A 19,444-nucleotide genomic window follows, 5' to 3' on the forward strand; every position below is an offset into this window, starting at 1 on the left:
TGAATATTTTTAAGGCCGAGGTAGATAGATTCTTGATAAGCAAAGGGGTGAAAGGTTAACGGGGGTAGGTGGAAATGTGGAGCAATCAGTTCAGCCAGGAACTTACTGCAATGGTGGAGCAGGCTTGAGGGGCCGAATGGCCTACTCCTGCTCCTAATTCATATGTTCGTATAACACCAGAACTGGCCCTCAGCAGCAGCAATGAAACTGCCTAACTAGAGATCCAGGCTGCAGGCCCAGGCACTAGCCCCAGGCTCCCCCATAACTATGTGCAATATTCCCACACCATGAAGACTCATTCCCAACAGCCAGCACACTGTTACGACTGGGTGAGGAAGGGGTCTCAGGCTCCCCTCTCGTCCCTTTCCTGGTTTGGCTGTAACAGGGTTTAACTTTTTAAAAATAGTGTCTTTAGCTTCACCTCAGTGAATCCTTACTCACTGCTTTCTAATTGTAATTGTAAACAAACCAATTAAACAGGCTTTCTCAGGTTTACCAGGAAAGATGCAAGTTTAATTAACCTTAACACTCTAACTCTGTTAAAATTACTAAAATATGCGATGCAACCAAGCTAGCATGCATACGAGATAAACACGCACACAAATAGATACGGAGGAGAAAGAACTAAAGGGGGAGGGTTTGGAGCAGTAGATGGAATTCAATTACTGTTTTTGGTTTTGATGTAAGGACCTTGATTGGAGTTAAGTCTTGCAGTTCTCCTTGGGGGCCCAGTACACACTTTTAAACTTGTTTCGCTGATACCAGTAGGCTGCAGGGATCTTCTGTCTTGAGACTTAAGTTACTTCTGTGGGTCCTTTGCTTGAGAGAGACAGAGCGAAAGAGAGAGAGACAGAGAGAGAGAGAGAGAGAGAGAGACCTTGCTTCTCTTTGGTCTTCAAAATTGCAGTCTGTCTCAAAACTTTTCTGTGCGGCACAATTCAATCAATTGCCAGGTTGGACAGCAGGTTAGTCATATTACTAGCTCTTTGTTTGAAACAGCATCACCTGCCGAGGGTTGTTGATTCTTCAAAGCTTACTAGACACACTTGGTGGGGGGGTGGCGGGGAAGGGTTGTGGACTGCTGGCTCTTACACAGACAATGACTCTCAATATCTTTTGATCATCACTATTGACAAAACCCATCCAGCTAACTGAATCAGGGAACACTCCCATTGTCTCTCTCTATGCAACTTTCAGAATGCAAATGTGCAGCCATGTTTTCAGCCATTCAGCTCTGTGGATTTTTAACATGTTCAATGTCCAGTAAAAGTTCAAATAGTGTTCCATATGATGAAATTAATATATTTCCATTTGGCAGGTGTGCTTTCCATCACACACTAACAGAATGACTCCGCTCAGCTCTGCGATCATGCAAAAATATGAGACGTCTTCAATTCGTTTAAACTTTATTTCTTTCTAACAATATTTTTACACATTTTAACAACTTAAATCGCATAGCCATTGAATGAATGATCTGACTGCAGCCACGGGCTTTCTCCACTGATTACACCCAATGATCTGGGAGTTGATCCTATACGTATTCCGGCGTTCCTACTAATCAACACCTCGTTTTACTTAATGGAATGCAAATGAATTGTGCACAATGTACATGAAAACAACCAACTTTGACACAACAAATTCTCTTCCTAAAGCTGTTGAGGCTGGGGATTAATTGAAAATTTCAAGACTGAGATAGATAGATTTTTGTTGGGAAAAGGTAATAATAATGGTTGTGGAACTAAAGTGAGTAAATGCAGTTAAAATACAGATCAGCCATGATCTAACTAAATGGCAGAGCAGACTCGAGGGGCTGAATGGCCTCCTCTGGTTCCAATGTTCTATCCACTTAGCTCTGTCTCAATCAATTAGATTTGTCTTTTTCACAGAAAAGTACTGCACCATAACTTTATCCTCCAAGCTCCACAATAATTACTCAAATACTTTTCTCATTCATGCTGCTTCTCTAAATGTCAGTAAAGACCTTTCGGCAAAGTGATGAATTATCTACAGGGTTCCCGTCACTAACTGCTGCAGAATAGTTACACGACTGTAACAAAGTTTACCAGCAACTTCTCCATGCTCATAGATAGTGTCTTCAATTCTGTTCCCGTTAACAGTCTCTCTGAAGGATGAAGTCAATGACACATGCAGTGTTTCCCCATTGACTGGGACAAGTCATGCATCAACTAAAGGCATGTCGAATGTAATACATAGCCACACCTGATCAGCACCTCACATTGCTCCTTAAACCCATGACTCCAGGACATTGAGCTCCATCTGAAGCACTGCCTCACGAGGGCTGTGGAGATAGACAAGCTTCCAAACTCCAGGCACATCCGATCTGAGTACAACTCCCAGACTGTAAATGAGTTGTTTTTTGTTAAGAAAAAGCTTCTCATAACACATTCTCTTATTCTCTCTTTTCGAAGATTCCTGAAGTTTTCGGTCTTCATCCCAAAATGTCTCAGGTGCGGGGACCACTCCTCAAAAGTCCTCATCCCAGCCGGAAAACTCATCCGGAGGCTCATTATTTTCAGGAGAGAAACTGTCAAAGTTGCTGTGATCCACTGGTCCCTTCAACTTAAGACAAGAATTAAGACAAACATTACAAGAGGACTGGTACCAGGACTAAAAAGTGGTAAATGATGAGGACAAGCAGTATGGACCCGACTTGTGTTCCCTTGAATATAAAAGATTAAAGGGTGATCAAATTGAGGCATCTAAAAGAATAAAAGATTATTCGGGTCGATAAAGAGTAACTTCTGGTACAGGAGTCCATAACAAGGGGGTGTAAGCTTAAAATTAGAACTATTCAAGGGTAATGTCAGGAAGTGTTTCTTCACATAAAAGATATTAATCTGAAATTCCTGATATTTTAGTAGAGATGTTAACTCGTTTGTTTTGATTAGGCTAACGACCCATTAAAGTATGAGAGTGAGCAATCTCAGATCAAAGGGACAAGCCAGGAATCTCCAACTATTCAGCCTTTGGGAGTCTCATGGAGTCATAGAATTTTATAGCACAGAAATAAGCCATTTGGCCAGTTGTGCCTGTGCTGGCTCTTTGAAAGAGCTATTGAAAGGAGTGTGGTGGAATACTCTCCACTTACCTGGATGGGTGCAGCTCCAACAACACTCAAGAAGCTTGACACCATCCAGGGAAAAGCAGCCGACTTGATTGGCACCCCATCTACAAACATTCACTCCCTCCACCACCTACGCACAGTGGCAGCTGTGTGTACCATCTACAAAATGCACTGCAGCAACACACCATGGCTCCTTAGACAGCACCTTCCAAACCCACGACCTCTACCAACTAGAAAGACAAGGGCAGCAAATGCATGGGAACACCACCACCTGCAAGTTCCCCTCCAAGTCACACACCATCCTGACTTGGAACTATATCGCTGTTCCTTCACTGTCGCTGAGTCAAAATCCTGGAACTCCCTCTAACAGCACTGTGGGTGTACCTACCCCAAATGGACTGCAGCGGTTCAAGAATGTAGCTCACCACCACCTTCTCAAGGGCAATTAGGAATGGGCAATAAATTCTAGCCTAGCCAGCGACGCTCACATCCCATCAAAGAGAAAAATAAACTGTGACTATACTTCAAAAGTAATTGATTGGCAGTATGCATTTTGGGGTATCCTGAGGTCATGAAAGGTGCTAGATAAATGCAAGTTTTTCTTTTTTCTTCCTTCCAAATGGAATTGATATTGCCTCTCCTCATTCTTCCTATGGTCCCATGGGATTGGCTGCTGAGATGTCTGGGGATATCGGGATCTCTCTTCATTGGAAGATGAGATAAAGATGCAGCTGGGAAGTTAAAGGTTAACTTAGCATTGAGAATAGAAAACATAATGCAGGGTAGTGAGTGAGACTAGATTATAGTGTATTGAATAAAGCAAGACGGCTGGACCATGAAAGTCTGCCAGAAGGTGGCCCCTGATTGTAAACAGCTTAAATAACAGCTCGGCCGTGATACAGCTTTGTCATTTTCACACAGGATACAGACAGATAAGGAAATGCAGGATAAAAGTGAGCTTTAGATGATGGGAAATTACTGAAGGGGCAAGTACCATGTGAGGTCAAGTGGTAAAGAGAGCCAATCAAGGAAAAGAAGGTTGATTCAAGCCTGCTAAAGGAAAACGAAGGGTATAAAAGAAGACATTTTAAATGAGTACGAAGTTAGAATGCATGCCTACATTTGTTGTGCACTATATGTTGAGCCTATTCCCAATTGCTGAAGGAACAATATAAATATATTGAACCTCTCGTTAATGACTATATTTTGGCATCACCCAAGTAAAAAGAAAACAGCCGTCTTTTTACCAACATTTCTGGCGAGCTACTCCTTATTACCTGTAAAACAACAGAAAGAAAGCATCCAACTCCGAGCCTTTGTAAAACCATAAATACCTCTCTTCGAAGAACAGACTTCATTTTCCGAGTCCTGAGCCCTTCCCAGTCAAAGCCTTGAAACCATCTAAAACAAAGTGAATAAAACCACAATGGATTTGTGCTGTGATAATAGGGACAAAATGTAATTTATTCTGTTCATATCAGTGAGGTAGCAACTATCAATTAGAGACTGACAGCTCAAGCACTCTGTGACAACAATGTGCAGATTAACAAAGCATAATGACTTGTATTCCACTGAATATCAAAGCTTTAATACTTTTATAATAGAATACCGGGAAGTGTTTGGATTTCACCTTGATCTCTTCTGCACGCCTTGCATTTATAAAGCACCTCTCCCATCCAAATATCTTCAAGTGCTTCACAGTAATAATTATTTTTGACAGTGCAGTGGCTGTTCTGTATTGTGTTCTCAGCTCTGAGATCAGAATCTCAACCACTTGGGAAAGGGGCCAGATCTGAATTAAAGTGGGAGTGAAGGGAACCTCACAGCTTCCGTATTCACCTTATGGTAGATGTTAGAGAATTAAAGGCGTCTTATCTGCCATTTTGTTAGTCCTCTGACACCAACGATACGTTCCTCTCAATAACATCCTTTATTTTCACATCTTTATTTGTCTTTTTTTTTCTCCTAGACATTGTGAGTGACCCAGGTGTGATGTCACTGAAAGGGTTTATTAATTAGAATTGGCCCATGATATGGTTGGTGTTTGTTTTTGCCCAAGTATTTTTTTGTCAACTGCTCAAGATTTCTGACAACCCCCTCCATATTGGCCCCATTGTTACACAGAATGTGCAGCATAGAAACAGGCCATTCAGCCCAACTGCTCCATCCTCTCAATCTCACCTTATCAGCATACCCTTTTATTCCTTTCTCCCTCATTTGTTTATCCAGCTTCCCTTTAAATACAACAGTGCTATTCGCCTAAACCACTCCCTGTGGATGAAGGGACCGAAGGTATGGTTGCTAAGTTTGCTGATGACACAAAGATAGGTAGGAAAGTAAGTTGTGAAGAGGAGATAAGGAGGCTACAAAAGGATATAGGTAGGTTAAGTGAGTGGGCAAAGACCTGGCAAATGGAGTATAATGTGGGAAAATGTGAAATTGTTCAATTTGGCAGGAAGAATAAAAAATATGCGTTTTTAAAATTCCTTCATGGGATGTGGGTGTCGTTGGCCAGGCCAGCTTTTATTGCCCATCCCTAATTGCCCTTGAGAAGGTGGTGGTGAGCTGCCTTCTTGAACCGCTGCAGTCCATTTGAGGTAGGTACATCATCAGTGCTGTTGGGAAGGGAGTTCCAGGATTTTGACCCAGCAACAGTGAAGGAACGGCGATATAGTTCCAAGTCAGGATGGTGTGTGACTTGGAGGGGAACTTGCAGGCAGTGGTGTTCCCATGTATTTGCTGCCCTTGTCCTTCTAGTTGGTAGAGGTCGCGGGTTTGGAAGGTGCTGTCTAAGCAGCCTTGGTGCATTGCTGCTTGGCATCTTGTATATGGTACACACTGCTGCCACTGTGCGCCGGTGGTGGAGGGAATGAATGTTTGTGGATGGGGTGCCAATCAAGTGGGCTGCTTTGTCCTGGATGATGTTGAGCTTCTTGAGTGTTGTTGGAGCTGCACCCATCCAGGCAAGTAGAGAGTATTCCATCACACTCCTGACTGTACCTTGTAGATGCTGGACAGGTTTTGGGGAGTCAGGAGGTGAGTTACTCGCCGCAGGATTCCGAACCTCTGACCTGCTCTTGTAACCACGGTATTTATATGGCTACTCCAGTTCAGTTTCTGGTTAATGGTAGCCCCTAGGATGTTGATAGTGGGGGATTCAGCGATTGTAATGCCATTGAATGTCAAGGGGAGATGGTTAGATTCTCTCCTGTTGGAGAGGGTCATTGCCTGGCATTTGTGTGGCGCGAATGTTACTTGCCACTTATCAGCCCAAGCCTGGATATTGTCCAGGTCTTGCTGCATTTCTACACAGACTGCTTCAGTATGTGAGGAGTCGCAAATGGTGCTGAACATTGTGTAATCATCAGCGAACATCCCCACTTCTGATCTTATGATTGAAGGAAGGCCATTGATGAAGCAGCTGAGCACAGTTGGGCCTAGGACACTACCCTGAGGAACTCCTGTAGTGATGTCCCGGAGGTCAGATGATTGACCTCCAACAATCACAACCATCTTCCTTTGTGCTAGGTATGACTACAACCAGCGTAGAGTTTTCCCCCTGATTCCCATTGACTTCAGTTTTGCTAGGGCTCCTTGATGCCACACTTGGTCAAATGCTGCCTCGATGTCAAGGGCAGTCACTCTCACCTCACCTCTTGAGTTCAGCTCTTTTGTTCATGTTTGAACCAAGGCTGTAATGAGGTCAGGAGCTGAGTGGCCCTGGCAGAACCCAAACTGAGCGTCACTGAGCAGGTTATTGCTAAGCAAGTGACTCATGACAGCACTGTCAATGACACCTTCCATCACTTTACTGATGATTGAGAATAGACTGATGGAACGGTAATTGGCCGGGTTGGACTTGTCCTGCTTTTTGTGAACAGGACATACCTGGGCAATTTTCCACATTTCTGGACAGGTGCCAGTGTTGTAGCTGTACTGGATTAAAAGCAAAATACTGCGGATGCTGGAAATCTGAAATAAAAACAGGAAATGCTGCAAACACTCAGCAGGTCTGGCAGCATCTGTGGAGAGAGAAGCAGAGTTAACGTTTCAGGTCAGTGACCCTTCTTCGGAACGCTGCCAGACCTGCTGAGTGTTTCCAGCGTTTCTTGTTTTTATTATTATTATTGTAGCTATACTGGAACAGTTTGGCTAGGGGCGAGGCAAGTTCTGGAGCACAGGTCTTCAGTACTATTGCCGGAATATTGTCAGGACCCATAGCCTTTGCAGTATCCAGTCATTTCTTGATATCACGCGGAGTGAATTGAATTGGCTGAAGTCTGGCATCTGTGATGCTGGGGACTTCAGGAGGAGGCCGAGATGGATCATCAACTTGGCACTTCTGGCTGAAGATTGTTGCAAATGCTTCAGCTTTATCTTTCGCACTGATGTGCTGGGTTCCCCCATCATTGAGGATGGGGATATTTGTGGAGCCACCTCCTCCAGTTAGTTGTTTAATTGTCCACCACCATTCATGGCTGGATGTGGCAGGACTGCAGAGCTTAGATCTGATCCGTTGGTTATGGGATCACTTAGCTCTGTCTATTGCATGATGCTTATACAGTTTGGCATGCAGATAGTCCTGTGTTGTAGCTTCACCAGGTTGACACCTCATTTTGAGGTATGCCTGGTGCTGCTCCTGGCATGCCCTCCTGCACTCTTCATTGAACCAGGGTTGGTCTCCTGGCTTTATGGTAATGGTAGAGTGGGGAATATGCCGGGCCATGAGGTTACAGATTGTGGTTGAGTACAATTTTGCTGCTGTTGATAGCCCACAGCGCCTCATGGATGCCCATTTTTGCATTGCTAGATCTCTTCGAAATCTATCCCATGTAGCATGGTGGTAGTGCCACACAACATGATGGAGGGTATCCTCAATGTGAACATGGGACTTTGTCTCCACAAGGACTGTGCGGTGGTCACTCCTACCAATACTGTCATGGACAGATGCATCTGCAGCAGGCAGATTGGTGACGACGAGGTCAAGTATGTTTTTCCCTCTTGTTGGTTCCCTCACCACCTGCCGCAGACATAGTCTAGCAGCTCTGTCCTTTTGGACTCGGCCCAGAGTACATTCTGCGCCCTTGCCACCCTCAGTGCTTCCTCCAAGTGGTGTTCAACATGGAGGAGTACTGATTTATCAACTGAGGGAGGGCGATAGGTGGTAATCAGTAGAAGGTTACCTTCCCCATGTTTGACCTGATGCCATGAGACCTCATGGGGTCCGGAGTCAATGTTGAGGACTCCCGGGGCAACTCCCTCCCGACTGTATACCACTGTGCCACCACCTCTGCTGGGTCTGTCCTGCGGGTGGGACAGGACATACCTGGGGATGGTGATGGCAGTGTCTGGGACATTGTCTGTAAGATATGATTCCATGAGTATGACTATGTCAGGTTGTTGCTTGACTAGTCTGTGGGACAGCTCTCCCAACTTTGGCACAAGCCCCCAGATGTTAGTAAGGAGGACTTTGCAGGGTCGACAGGGCTGGGTTTGCCGTTGTCGTTTCCGATGCCTCGGTCGATGCCGGGTGGTCCGTCCGGTTTCATTCTTTCTTATTGACTTCGTAGTAGTTAGATACAACTGAGTGGCTTGCTAGGCCATTTCAGAGGGCATGTAAAAGTCAACCACATTGCTGTGGGTCTGGAGTCACATGTAGGCCAGACCAGGGAAGGACAGCAGATTTCCTCCCCTAAAGGACATTATTAAACCAGATGGGTTTTTAATCGACAATGGTTTCATGGCCATCATTAATTCCAGATTTATTAATTAAATTCAAATTCCACCTTCTGCTGTGGTGGGATTCAAACCCATATCCCCAGAGCAATACCCTAGGTCACTACTCCAGTGACAATACCACTACGCCACCACCTCCCCTAAATGGTGAGAGATTGCAGAGCTCTGGGATGCAGAGAGATCTGGGTGTCTTTGTGCATGAATCGCAAAAGGTTAGTATGCAGGTACAGTAAGTAATTAGAAAAGCTAATAGAATGTTATTGTTCATTGCGAGGTGAATTGAATACAAAAATAGGGAGGTTATACATCAGTTATACAGGGTATTGGTGAGACCACATCTGGAGTACTGTGTACAGTACTGGTCTCCTTATTTAAGGAAGGATGTAAATGCATTGGAGGCAGGACAGAGAAGGTTTACTAGACTAATACCTGGAATGGGCGTATTGTCTTATGAGAAAAGATTGGACAGGCTAGGCTTGTATCTGCTGGAATTTAGAAGAGTAAGAGGCGACTTGATTGAAACATATAAGATCCTAAGGGGTCTTGACAGGGTGGATGTGGAAAGGATGTTTCCCCTTGTGGGAAAATCTAGAACTAGGGGTCACTGTTTAAAAATAAGAGTCACTCATTTAAGACAGAGATGAGAAGAAATTTTTTCTCTCAGAGGGTCGTGAGTCTTTGGAATTCTCTTCCTCAAAAGGCAGTGGAAGCAGAGTCTTTCAATACTTTTAAGGCAGAGGTAGATAGATTCTGATAAGCAAGGCAGTGAAGGGTTATTGGTGGTAGATGGGAATGTGGAGTTGAGGCTACAATCAAATCAACCATGATCTTCTTGAATGGTGGAGCAGGCTCGAGGGGCCGAGTGACCTACTCCTGCTCCTAATTCGTAAGTTCATATGTATGTAAGTTCCACTTTCTTCACCATTCTCTGGGTGAAGGAGTTTCTCCTGAATTTCCTATTGGATTTATCAGTGACTATCTTATATTTAAATTTATGACCCCATCACTGTTTTGTTTCACATTGTATCGCGAATTTTGTGCTGATCAAAGTGAAGATCGTCACTGCTGTGGATTTGTGGATTTTGCTCCATCTCATACCCAGCTCAAGCACATGGTGGCTGTGATAAATGGGCTATTTTATGGAGTCTGTGTTGCCAGTGTCAACCTTACTCGCTGGGCACACAGTATCTCAACCCGGCCACACACTATCCCAGCTGATTGCTGGATGGGAATATTGTCTGGAATATGGAAGAGCCGAGGGTACAGGGGTTCCTACTGGCACAGCATGACTGAGAAAATGAAGAATATCTTCACATGAGCTGACCGGCGGCTCCAGTGAATTTAGCTCTGCAAGGAACAGGGGTGTGGTGCACCTTCAAATCCATTTATAAGAACAGGAGAAACCCATTCACCCCCTCGAGCCTGTCCTATCATTCAATTAAATCATAGCTGATCAAAGCTTAACTCCAGCTATCCGCTTTGGTTCCATAACCCTTAATACTCCTACCCAACCAAAATCTATCAATCTCTCTTTTGAAATTCTCAATTGACCCCTAGGCTCAACAGCTTTTTGGGGGAGAGAGTTCCAGATTTCCACTACCCTTTAAGTGAAGAAGTGCTTCCTGACATCACTCCCTTTCAGGTTATGCCCCCTTGTTCTGTCTTCCCCCAATCCCCACTGACACTCTCATTTCTTCACTAATATCACATTTCCATTCTCCATTTGGCCCTTTAATTGTCTGGTCACTTACTTGTGTTTCCGAATATCATTTATTCCATTCTTCTTGTTTCCTAATCTCTCTGTTGGATTAACTCTGCACAATTATCAAATGGACATGTTAAAATATGAACATAATTCATAAATCAGTTTCAAGAGTATATTTTGTTCAGAAAACACATTAAAATCTGACAACATTTAAATAGCAATAGAGTTCTCTTTGAAACATATAAAATGAAACAAAAATTCCTTTAGAAACCTAAAATGTTGGAAATATACAGCAGGTCAGTCAGCCTCTGGGAAATGAAAAGACACTCATCAGAGCTGACGTCACTCATACTGATGAAGATTTGCACATCCACTGAGCCACAGCTGTCTCCTAACTCCAGGCAGGCAGTTTCTTGGGACAGGCACACGTGTCAGGAATTTGGGGATAATGCTGGGAGCACTTGATCATAAAACCTATCCCAAGCGAAATCTTTCAGCCACTTAAAAAACCTTTGGAAATTGTAGCAGAAGAGACATGGAATCTATTTCAGGCTAGTTTAAGGTGGGAGGTACAATTGATGCATCGTGAGACTAGATGGAATATAACAAATGAAGCAGAAATACTTTCAAAAACACAAGGATTGGGATTCGATGTGAGCAGTTGAAGAAAGAATTAGGAAAAGGAAGACAGCAATTTGGTGACTAGATGGAGACAGCCATAGGAGGGAGCAAGGACTATAAAACCAGTCAGAAAGTTAAAGAATAGGGGGGCCCAGAGGGGTTGGATTTGATAAATCGATCATAAATAATCAAAATACAGCAGACGTTTTAAATGGATTCTTCCTATCAGTCTTCACAAAGGATGAATATGGGGCATCCCCAGATTTAGTAAATGTGGCAAAGACTTGTAGGAATGAAGTATGTTATATTAAAATATGAAGAATTAAAATGGTCCTGCACCAGATGGACCTTTCCAGAAAAAGCCATGCTCTGTTTGCAGTTTTTGACCATTATGTTTTAATAAAGGGTCATTTCTGTCATTAACATTTGCTTACTTGCACAGTCTCCTGATCAGATCTTCTGGCCGTTTGAAGATTCGCTTTGGAAAATCCACTTTCTCCATTCCTCTCAAAATCATGTTGTAAATTTGAATTGGATCGGGCCCTGTAAAAGGAGGACTGGAGAGACAGACAGACTGGATCATTAATTCTCTTGAGCCTGTGTGTGTCGCAGGCTGTAATCCGAGGTATCCTTTGGAAGTTTAGTGACACAGCTACATAACATCAATGTGGGTCAATCTAGGAACACATGAGCTGTCAATAAAAGTTCAAGTAACTACAAACTAGGAAGTCACACCAGCAGGAGGGATACTTAATAAAGAAAAAAACTGAAAACTGGAAATATTGGAAAACCCAGAAAATGCATCAGCATCGGATGGAGAGGCTGAGGTGTGCGTTTCAGGTACAAATTTCTTCATCAGAATAGCTGGAATGCTACTCTTCATATTTCCAAGGAAGTGAGGGCTTGTACCAGTGCCAATTCCTCTCTGGTTGCTATGGAAATGTAGCATGGAATGCCAGGGGTCAGGGTGGGGGGAGACTTTCTCTGTAAAAAAAACCATCAACCCAATCAATCATCAGATGGAAAGCTCTTTTTACACAATATTTTTGTTGGACATCCAGGATACCAATTTACACAAATCAGGAGGTGTTTGGAGAGAACACCAATTCTGCCTTTATTAACAAAAGAACAAAGAACAAAGAAAATTACAGCACAGGAACAGGCCCTTCGGCCCTCCAAGCCTGCGCCGATCCAGATCCTCTCTCTAAACATGTCGCCTATTTTCTAAGGTTCTGTATCTCTTTTCTTCCTGCCCATTCATGTATCTGTCTAGATACATCTTAAAAGACTCCATCATGCCCGCATCTACCACCTCCGCTGGCAATGCGTTCCAGGTGCCCACCACCCTCTGCGTAAAGAACTTTCCACGCATATCCCCCCTAAACATTTCCCCTTTCACTTTGAACTCGTGTCCTCTAGTAATTGAAACCCCCACTCTGGGAAAAAGCCTCTTGCTATCCAACCTGTCTATACCTCTCATGATTTTGTACACCTCAATCAGGTCCCCCCTCAACCTCCGTCTTTCGAATGAAAATAATCCTAATCTACTCAACCTCTCTTCATAGCGAGCGCCCTCCATACCAGGCAACATCCTGGTGAACCTCCTCTGCACCCTCTCCAAAGCATCCACATCCCTTTGATAATGTGGCGACCAGAACTGTACGCAGTATTCCAAATGTGGCCGAACCAAAGTCCTATACAACTGTAACATGACCTGCCAACTCTTGTACTCAATGCCCCGTCCGATGAAGGAAAGCATGCCGTATGCCTTCTTGACCACTCTATTTACCTGCGTTGCCACCTTCAGGGAACAGTGGACCTGAACACCCAAATCTCTCTGGACATCAATTTTCCCCAGGACTTTTCCATTTACTGTATAGTTCACTCTTGAATTGGATCTTCCAAAATGCATCACCTCGCATTTGCCCTGATTGAACTCCATCTGCCATTTCTCTGCCCAACTCTCCAGTCTATCTATATTCTGCTGTATTCTCTGACAGTCCCCTTCACTATCTGCTACTCCACCAATCTTAGTGTCGTCTGCAAACTTGCTAATCAGTCCACCTATACTTTCCTCCAAATCATTAATGTATATCACAAACAACAGTGGTCCCAGCACGGATCCCTGTGGAACACCACTGGTCACACGTCTCCATTTTGAGAAACTCCCTTCTACTGCTACTCTCTGTCTCCTGTTGCCCAGCCAGTTCTTTATCCATCTAGCTAGTACACCTTGGACCCCAAGCGCCTTCACTTTCTCCATCAGCCTGCCATGGGGAATCTTATCAAACGCCTTACTGAAGTCCATGTATATGACATCGACAGCCCTTCCCTCATCAATCAACTTTGTCACTTCCTCAAAGAATTCTATTAAGTTGGTAAGACATGACCTTCCCTGCACAAAACCATGTTGCCTATCACTGATGAGCCCATTTTCTTCCAAATGGGAATAGATCCTATCCCTCAGTATCTTCTCCAGCAGCTTCCCTACCACTGACGTCAGGCTCACCGGTCTATAATTACCTGGATTATCCCTGCTACCCTTCTTAAACAAGGGGACAACATTAGCAATTCTCCAGTCCTCCGGGACCTCACCCGTGTTTAAGGATGCTGCAAAGATATCTGTTAAGGCCCCAGCTATTTCCTCTCTCGCTTCCCTCAGTAACCTGGGATAGATCCCATCCGGACCTGGGGACCTGTCCACCTTAATGCCCTTTAGAATACCCAACACTTCCTCCCTCCTTATGCCGACTTGACCTAGAGTAATCAAACATCTGTTCCTAACCTCAACATCCGTCATGTCCCTCTCCTCGGTGAATACCGATGCAAAGTACTCGTTTAGAATCTCACCCATTTTCTCTGAGTCCAAGCATAACATTCCTCCTTTGTCCTTTAGTGGGCCAATCCTTTCTCTAGTTACCCTCTTTCTCCTTATATATGAATAAAAGGCTTTGGGATTTTCCTTAACCCTGTTTGCTAAAGATATTTCATGACCCCTTTTAGCCCTCTTAATTCCTCGTTTCAGATTGGTCCTACATTCCCGATATTCTTTCAAAGCTTCGTCTTTCATCAGCCGCCTGGACCTTATGTATGCTTCCTTTTTCCTCTTAGCTAGTCTCACAATTTCACCTGTCATCCATGGTTCCCTAATCTTGCCATTTCTATCCCTCATTTTCACAGGAACATGTCTCTCCTGAACGCTAATCAACCTCTCTTTAAAAGTCTCCCACATATCACATGTGGATTTACCTTCAAACAGCTGCTCCCAATCTACATTTCCCAGCTCCTGCCGAATTTTGGTATAGTTGGCCTTCCCCCAATTTAGCACTCTCCCTTTTGGACCACTCTCGTCTTTGTCCATGAGTATTTTAAAGCTTACGGAATTGTGATCACTATTCCCAAAGTAGTCCCCTACTGAAACTTCAACAACCTGGCCGGGCTCATTCCCCAACACCAGGTCCAGTATGGCCCCTTCCCGAGTTGGACTATTTACATACTGCTCTAGAAAACCCTCCTGGATGCTCCTTACAAATTCTGCTCCATCTGGACCTCTAACACTAAGCGAATCCCAGTCAATGTTGGGAAAATTAAAATCTCCTATCACCACCACCCTGTTGCTCCTACATCTTTCCATAATCTGTTTACATATTTGTACCTCTATCTCACGCTCGCTGTTGGGAGGCCTGTAGTACAGCCCCAACATTGTTACCGCACCCTTCCTATTTCTGAGTTCTGTCCATATTGCCTCACTGCTCGAGTCCTCCATAGTGCCCTCCTTCAGCACAGCTGTGATATCCTCTTTGACCAGTAATGCAACTCCTCCACCCCTTTTACCTCCCTCTCTATCCCGCCTGAAGCATCGATATCCTGGGATATTTAGTTGCCAATCATGCCCTTCCCTCAACCAAGTCTCAGTAATAGCAATAACATCATACTCCCAGGTACTAATCCAAGCCCTAAGTTCATCTGCCTTACCTACTACACTTCTTGCATTAAAACAAATGCACCTCAGACCACCAGTCCCTTTATATTCATCATCTGCTCCCTGCCTGCTCTTCCCCTTAGTCACACTGACTTCATTATCTAGTTCCTTACAGGCTTTTGTTACTACCTCCTTACTGTCAACTGACCTCAATTGGTTCCCATCCCCCTGCCACATTAGTTTAAACCCTCCCCAACAGCGTTAGCAAAAGCACCCCCAAGGACATTGGTTCCAGTCCGGCCCAGGTGTAGACCGTCCAATTTGTAATAGTCCCACCTCCCCCAGAACCGGTCCCAATGTCCCAAAAATCTGAACCCCTCCTTCCTGCACCATCTCTCAAGCCACGCATTCATCCTGACTATTCTTTCATTTTTACTCTGACTATCACGTGGCACTGGTAGTAATCCTGAGATTACTACCTCTGAGGTCCTACTTTTTAACTTGGCTCCTAACTCCCTAAACTCTGCTTGTAGGACCTCATCCCGTTTTTTACCTATATCATTAGTGCCTATGTGCACAATGACAACTGGCTGTTCACCCTCCCCCTTTAGAATGTTCTGCAGCCGATCTGAGACATCCCTGAATTACTATTCATGTGTTGTGCTGGGAGATCTACTCATTGCAGAATCTGATAGCACCATTGGAATTTGTGTAGTTTCCTCTATTTCAAACATTCTTCATGCCTGTAGCTTCACTCCACCGTTGACAGCCATGCCTTCAACTGCCTGGGCCCTAAGCTCTGGAATTTCTCCCTAAACCTCTTCACCCTTCTCCTCCTCTTTAAGACTCCTCAAAACTTACCTCTTTGACCAAGCTTTTGGTCACCTGCCCTAATAACTCCTAATGTGGCTCGGTGTCAGATTTTGTTTGATAATTGCTCCTGTGACACAGCATGGGACGTTTAACTATATTAAAGATGCTATATTTGCAAGTTGCTGCTCTTGGTGAGGCTCCGACAGTGTCTCAGGTGGTAAACACAGCACATGAAACTGTGTCACACAGACCAGGAAGATGCTAGGTTTGACACCTTGCCCTGCTGTTCTCAGCTGGGGCTACACCTAGTATGACAATTATGCTCAATGTTCCCCATGTTAAGGACAGGAAGAGTCTGGTGGGAGTTCTTGGACACTGTGCTGAGACGTGTGTAGGTGTGGAGCTTTGATGAGGACAGGATAAAACTTTACTGTCAAGCTCTTGGTAGAATATTAAGAGAAGAGACCTGCTAGAAGTCTTCAAGATTATGAGCAAGTTTGATAGGGTAGACATAGAGAAAATGTTTCTACTTGTGGGTGAGATCAAAACAAGGAGCAATAAATATAAGACAATCACTAATAAATCCAATAGTGAATTCAGGAGAAACTTCTTTACCCAGAGAATGGTGAGAATGTGGAAACATGCTACCACAGGGAGTGGTTGAGGTGAATAGTATCGATATATTTAAGGGGGCAGCTGGATAAACACATGAGGAAGAGAGGAATAGAAGGATATGCTGATAGGGTGAGATGGAAAGAGGTGGGAGGAAAAACACCAGCGTAGACCAGTTGGACTGATGATCTGATCCGATGCAGGATGGCATTCACTCTTTGGGCTCACACATGGACAATGGCCATCTGGTCAGAGGTTGCAGGTTTTTGTGAATCCTTGCTGTAGTGTTACATTGCTTTCTGTTAAAGAGCAGAAAATTCTGCATTGAGAGCAATGGTAATCCAAATCAATACAACCTTTAACAGGAATCATAGAGTGAAGAATTACTCATTGCAGCTCAAAGGACCAGAGTAATCCCCAGACATAAGAATAATGTCCCAGTGTAACCACAGTGTTCACCTGCTTCCCAGTCTCTCAAAGTGGCGTCTTTAATATCGGGCCTGAATATTTGCAATCCCTGGACAGGGCACGAGGAACAGGTTTCAGAAAATGAATATGTTAATCGTCCACCTCATTAAAGCACAGAAAGTTGATTATCATATGTATCGCCTGTTGAAGGAGCTTTTGAAAAGGAATGACACTGCCAGACAGTGCCTCAACACCTGAATTTATTCTGTACTCAAATTTACCAACAAAAGACACATCTGTATCTCATTGTTAGTCAGTGATTTCCATGGGGAAGCTGTTTATGAATAACTAGTATTATACAAACAGGATCTGGTTTCGAACTACCAGCAGAATGATGTGACCAATGTTAAATGGATTCTATTCTCATAGATCTGTGTTTGGCAATCCCTCTCACTTGGCTGATGCCAACCTCATGATTCAATGACATCAATGCCATTGGAACGAATCACTTCATGTATCATCTCCTTCTGCGAGTGAAAGCAGATGAAAGCCGTAACTTATGAATAATATTAAACCCACATTTGTTCTACAAGCCCATGTTCTCCTAAAAGCAATGCACAGTGGAGCTCGAACAAGAGCAAACAACTGTAAAGAAAATGTCAGCAGTAAATCTTCACTGCCTCACAGATATCACCCTGGGCTCTCCATATAGTGTGTGTAAGACAATATGTTCCAGCCAAGGTGCAACTTGAGTTTACAGTGCTCATGCAAACACAATGAAGGTTGAATTCCTAGTTGCTAATTCCAATTTAACCATAAGACAGATTCTCACTCACAGCAACATTTATTACACTAATGTCTCATTCCACCACCACCAGCGACAACTTATATTTATATAGCGCCTTTAACATTATAAAACATCCCAAGACCCTTCACAGGAACATTGTAAAACAAAATATGACACCAAGCCACATAATGAAATATTAGGTCAGATGACCAAAAGCTTGGTCAGAGAGAGATAGGTTTTAATGAGTGTCTTAAAGGAGGAAAGTGAGTCAGAGAGGCGGAGAGATGTAGGGAGGGAATTCCAGAACTTACAGCCAGGGCAACTGAAGGCGTGTCTTCCAATGGTGGAGCAATTAAAATTGCACCAGTTGCAAAAGTTTTATACTTAGCACCCGCTGAGTGTAATGGCAAAAAAGTGAACAGGGCAATGGGCAAAAGATGTGACAGCTCATTCAAAGAGCTGGCACAGGTATGAAGGCCTCTTTCTGTGCTGTAAGGTTCCATGATTCTATTCTAGGATGTAAATGAGCTGCCAATTCGCTATCACCCATTTTAAACTGCCACACAAAGTGAAGATCTACGCCTTCCATGTTAAATTGTGTGTAACTACATCCTGTGCAGACACTGTGACATAAACATCACTGCCTCAATACTCACTTTCCAGTCAGCAGCTCAAAGACCAGGATTCCTAAGGACCAATAATCTGCCCCAAAGTCATGTCCCTTGTTCAAGATGATCTCTGGAGAGACATACTCAGGAGTTCCACAGAATGTCCATGTCTTCTTGCCTCGGCCAATCCGCTTAGCAAAACCAAAATCAGCCTAAGAGGAAGAGGGAGAGAAGGAGAGGGGGGAAAAGGAGATAGAGAGATAGGGGAGAGAGGAGGAGAGAACATAAGAACATATGAAAGAGGAGCAGGAGTAGGCCACACGGCCCCTTGAGCCTATTCCCCAATTCAATACCATTATGGCTGATTGTCTGCCTCAACACTTTCCCGTCTGCTCTTCATATCCCTTGATTTCCTGAGACACCAAAAACCTGTCTATCTCAGCCTTAAATTACTCAATGTTGGATCATCCTCAACCCTCTGAGGTAGACAATTCCAAAAATTCACAACCCTTTGAGTGGCAGAGAGTAGGAGAGAGAAGGGGGTAGAAAGAGAGGGTGAAGGAGAGGGAGGGAGCAGAAAGACAGAGAGAGGGAAAGAGGGGAAGGGAAAAAGAGAAGGAAGAAAGAAAGAGAGAGGGAGAGATAGAGATAGAATACAGCAAAGGAGAACAAAGAAACTGATGAAGAAAGGGAGAATAGACTATGAATGTAAGCTAGCAAAAAATATAAAAACAGACTGTAAAAGCTTCTACAGGTGTGTAAAAAGGAAACGTTTGGTTAAGACAAATGTGGGTCCATTACAGGCAGAGTCAGGAGAATTTATAATGGGGAATAGAGAAATGGCAGAGAAGCTAAATGATTACTTTGTGCCTGTCTTCACTGAGGAAGATACAAGACATCTCCCAGAATTAGAGATCCAAGGGACTAGGGAGAATGAGGAATTGATGGAAATTAGTATTAGTAAGAAGGTTGTATTGGAGAAATTAATGGGTCTGAAGGTTATAAGTCCCCAGGACCTGATATTCTACATCGCAGAGTGTTGAAAGAGGTAGTTATGAAGATAGTGGATGCATCTTCCAAACTTCTATAAATTCTGGAGCAGTTCCTGCAGACTGGAAGGTCGCAAATGTCAGCCCACAATTTAAGA

At 43.8% G+C, this 19,444-nt stretch overlaps 1 protein-coding gene across 4 annotated transcripts in view; it reads right to left on the bottom strand.

Annotated features, from left to right (window-relative positions):
- Positions 1-1,437: 1,437 nt before the first annotated feature.
- LOC137355313 (cGMP-dependent protein kinase 2) overlaps positions 1,438-19,444 on the bottom strand; it is a 63,157-nt gene continuing 45,150 nt past the window's right edge. For 3 of the 4 annotated variants that reach the window (XM_068020301.1, XM_068020302.1, XM_068020300.1), the window contains 5 exons: positions 18,346-18,509; positions 11,582-11,704; positions 10,573-10,635; positions 4,420-4,486; positions 1,438-2,580 (listed from right to left, as the gene is read on the bottom strand). In XM_068020301.1, the coding sequence (XP_067876402.1) occupies positions 2,485-2,580; positions 4,420-4,486; positions 10,573-10,635; positions 11,582-11,704; positions 18,346-18,509 (513 nt within the window). In that variant the 3' untranslated portion in view covers positions 1,438-2,484. Of the gene's footprint in view, positions 2,581-4,419; positions 4,487-10,572; positions 10,636-11,581; positions 11,825-18,345; positions 18,510-19,444 lie in introns of those variants that run through there. The other variant, XM_068020304.1, reaches the window with a different exon arrangement.

The sequence above is a fragment of the Heterodontus francisci genome, chromosome 42 (assembly GCF_036365525.1).
Source record: "Heterodontus francisci isolate sHetFra1 chromosome 42, sHetFra1.hap1, whole genome shotgun sequence".
Taxonomy (NCBI): domain Eukaryota; kingdom Metazoa; phylum Chordata; class Chondrichthyes; order Heterodontiformes; family Heterodontidae; genus Heterodontus; species Heterodontus francisci.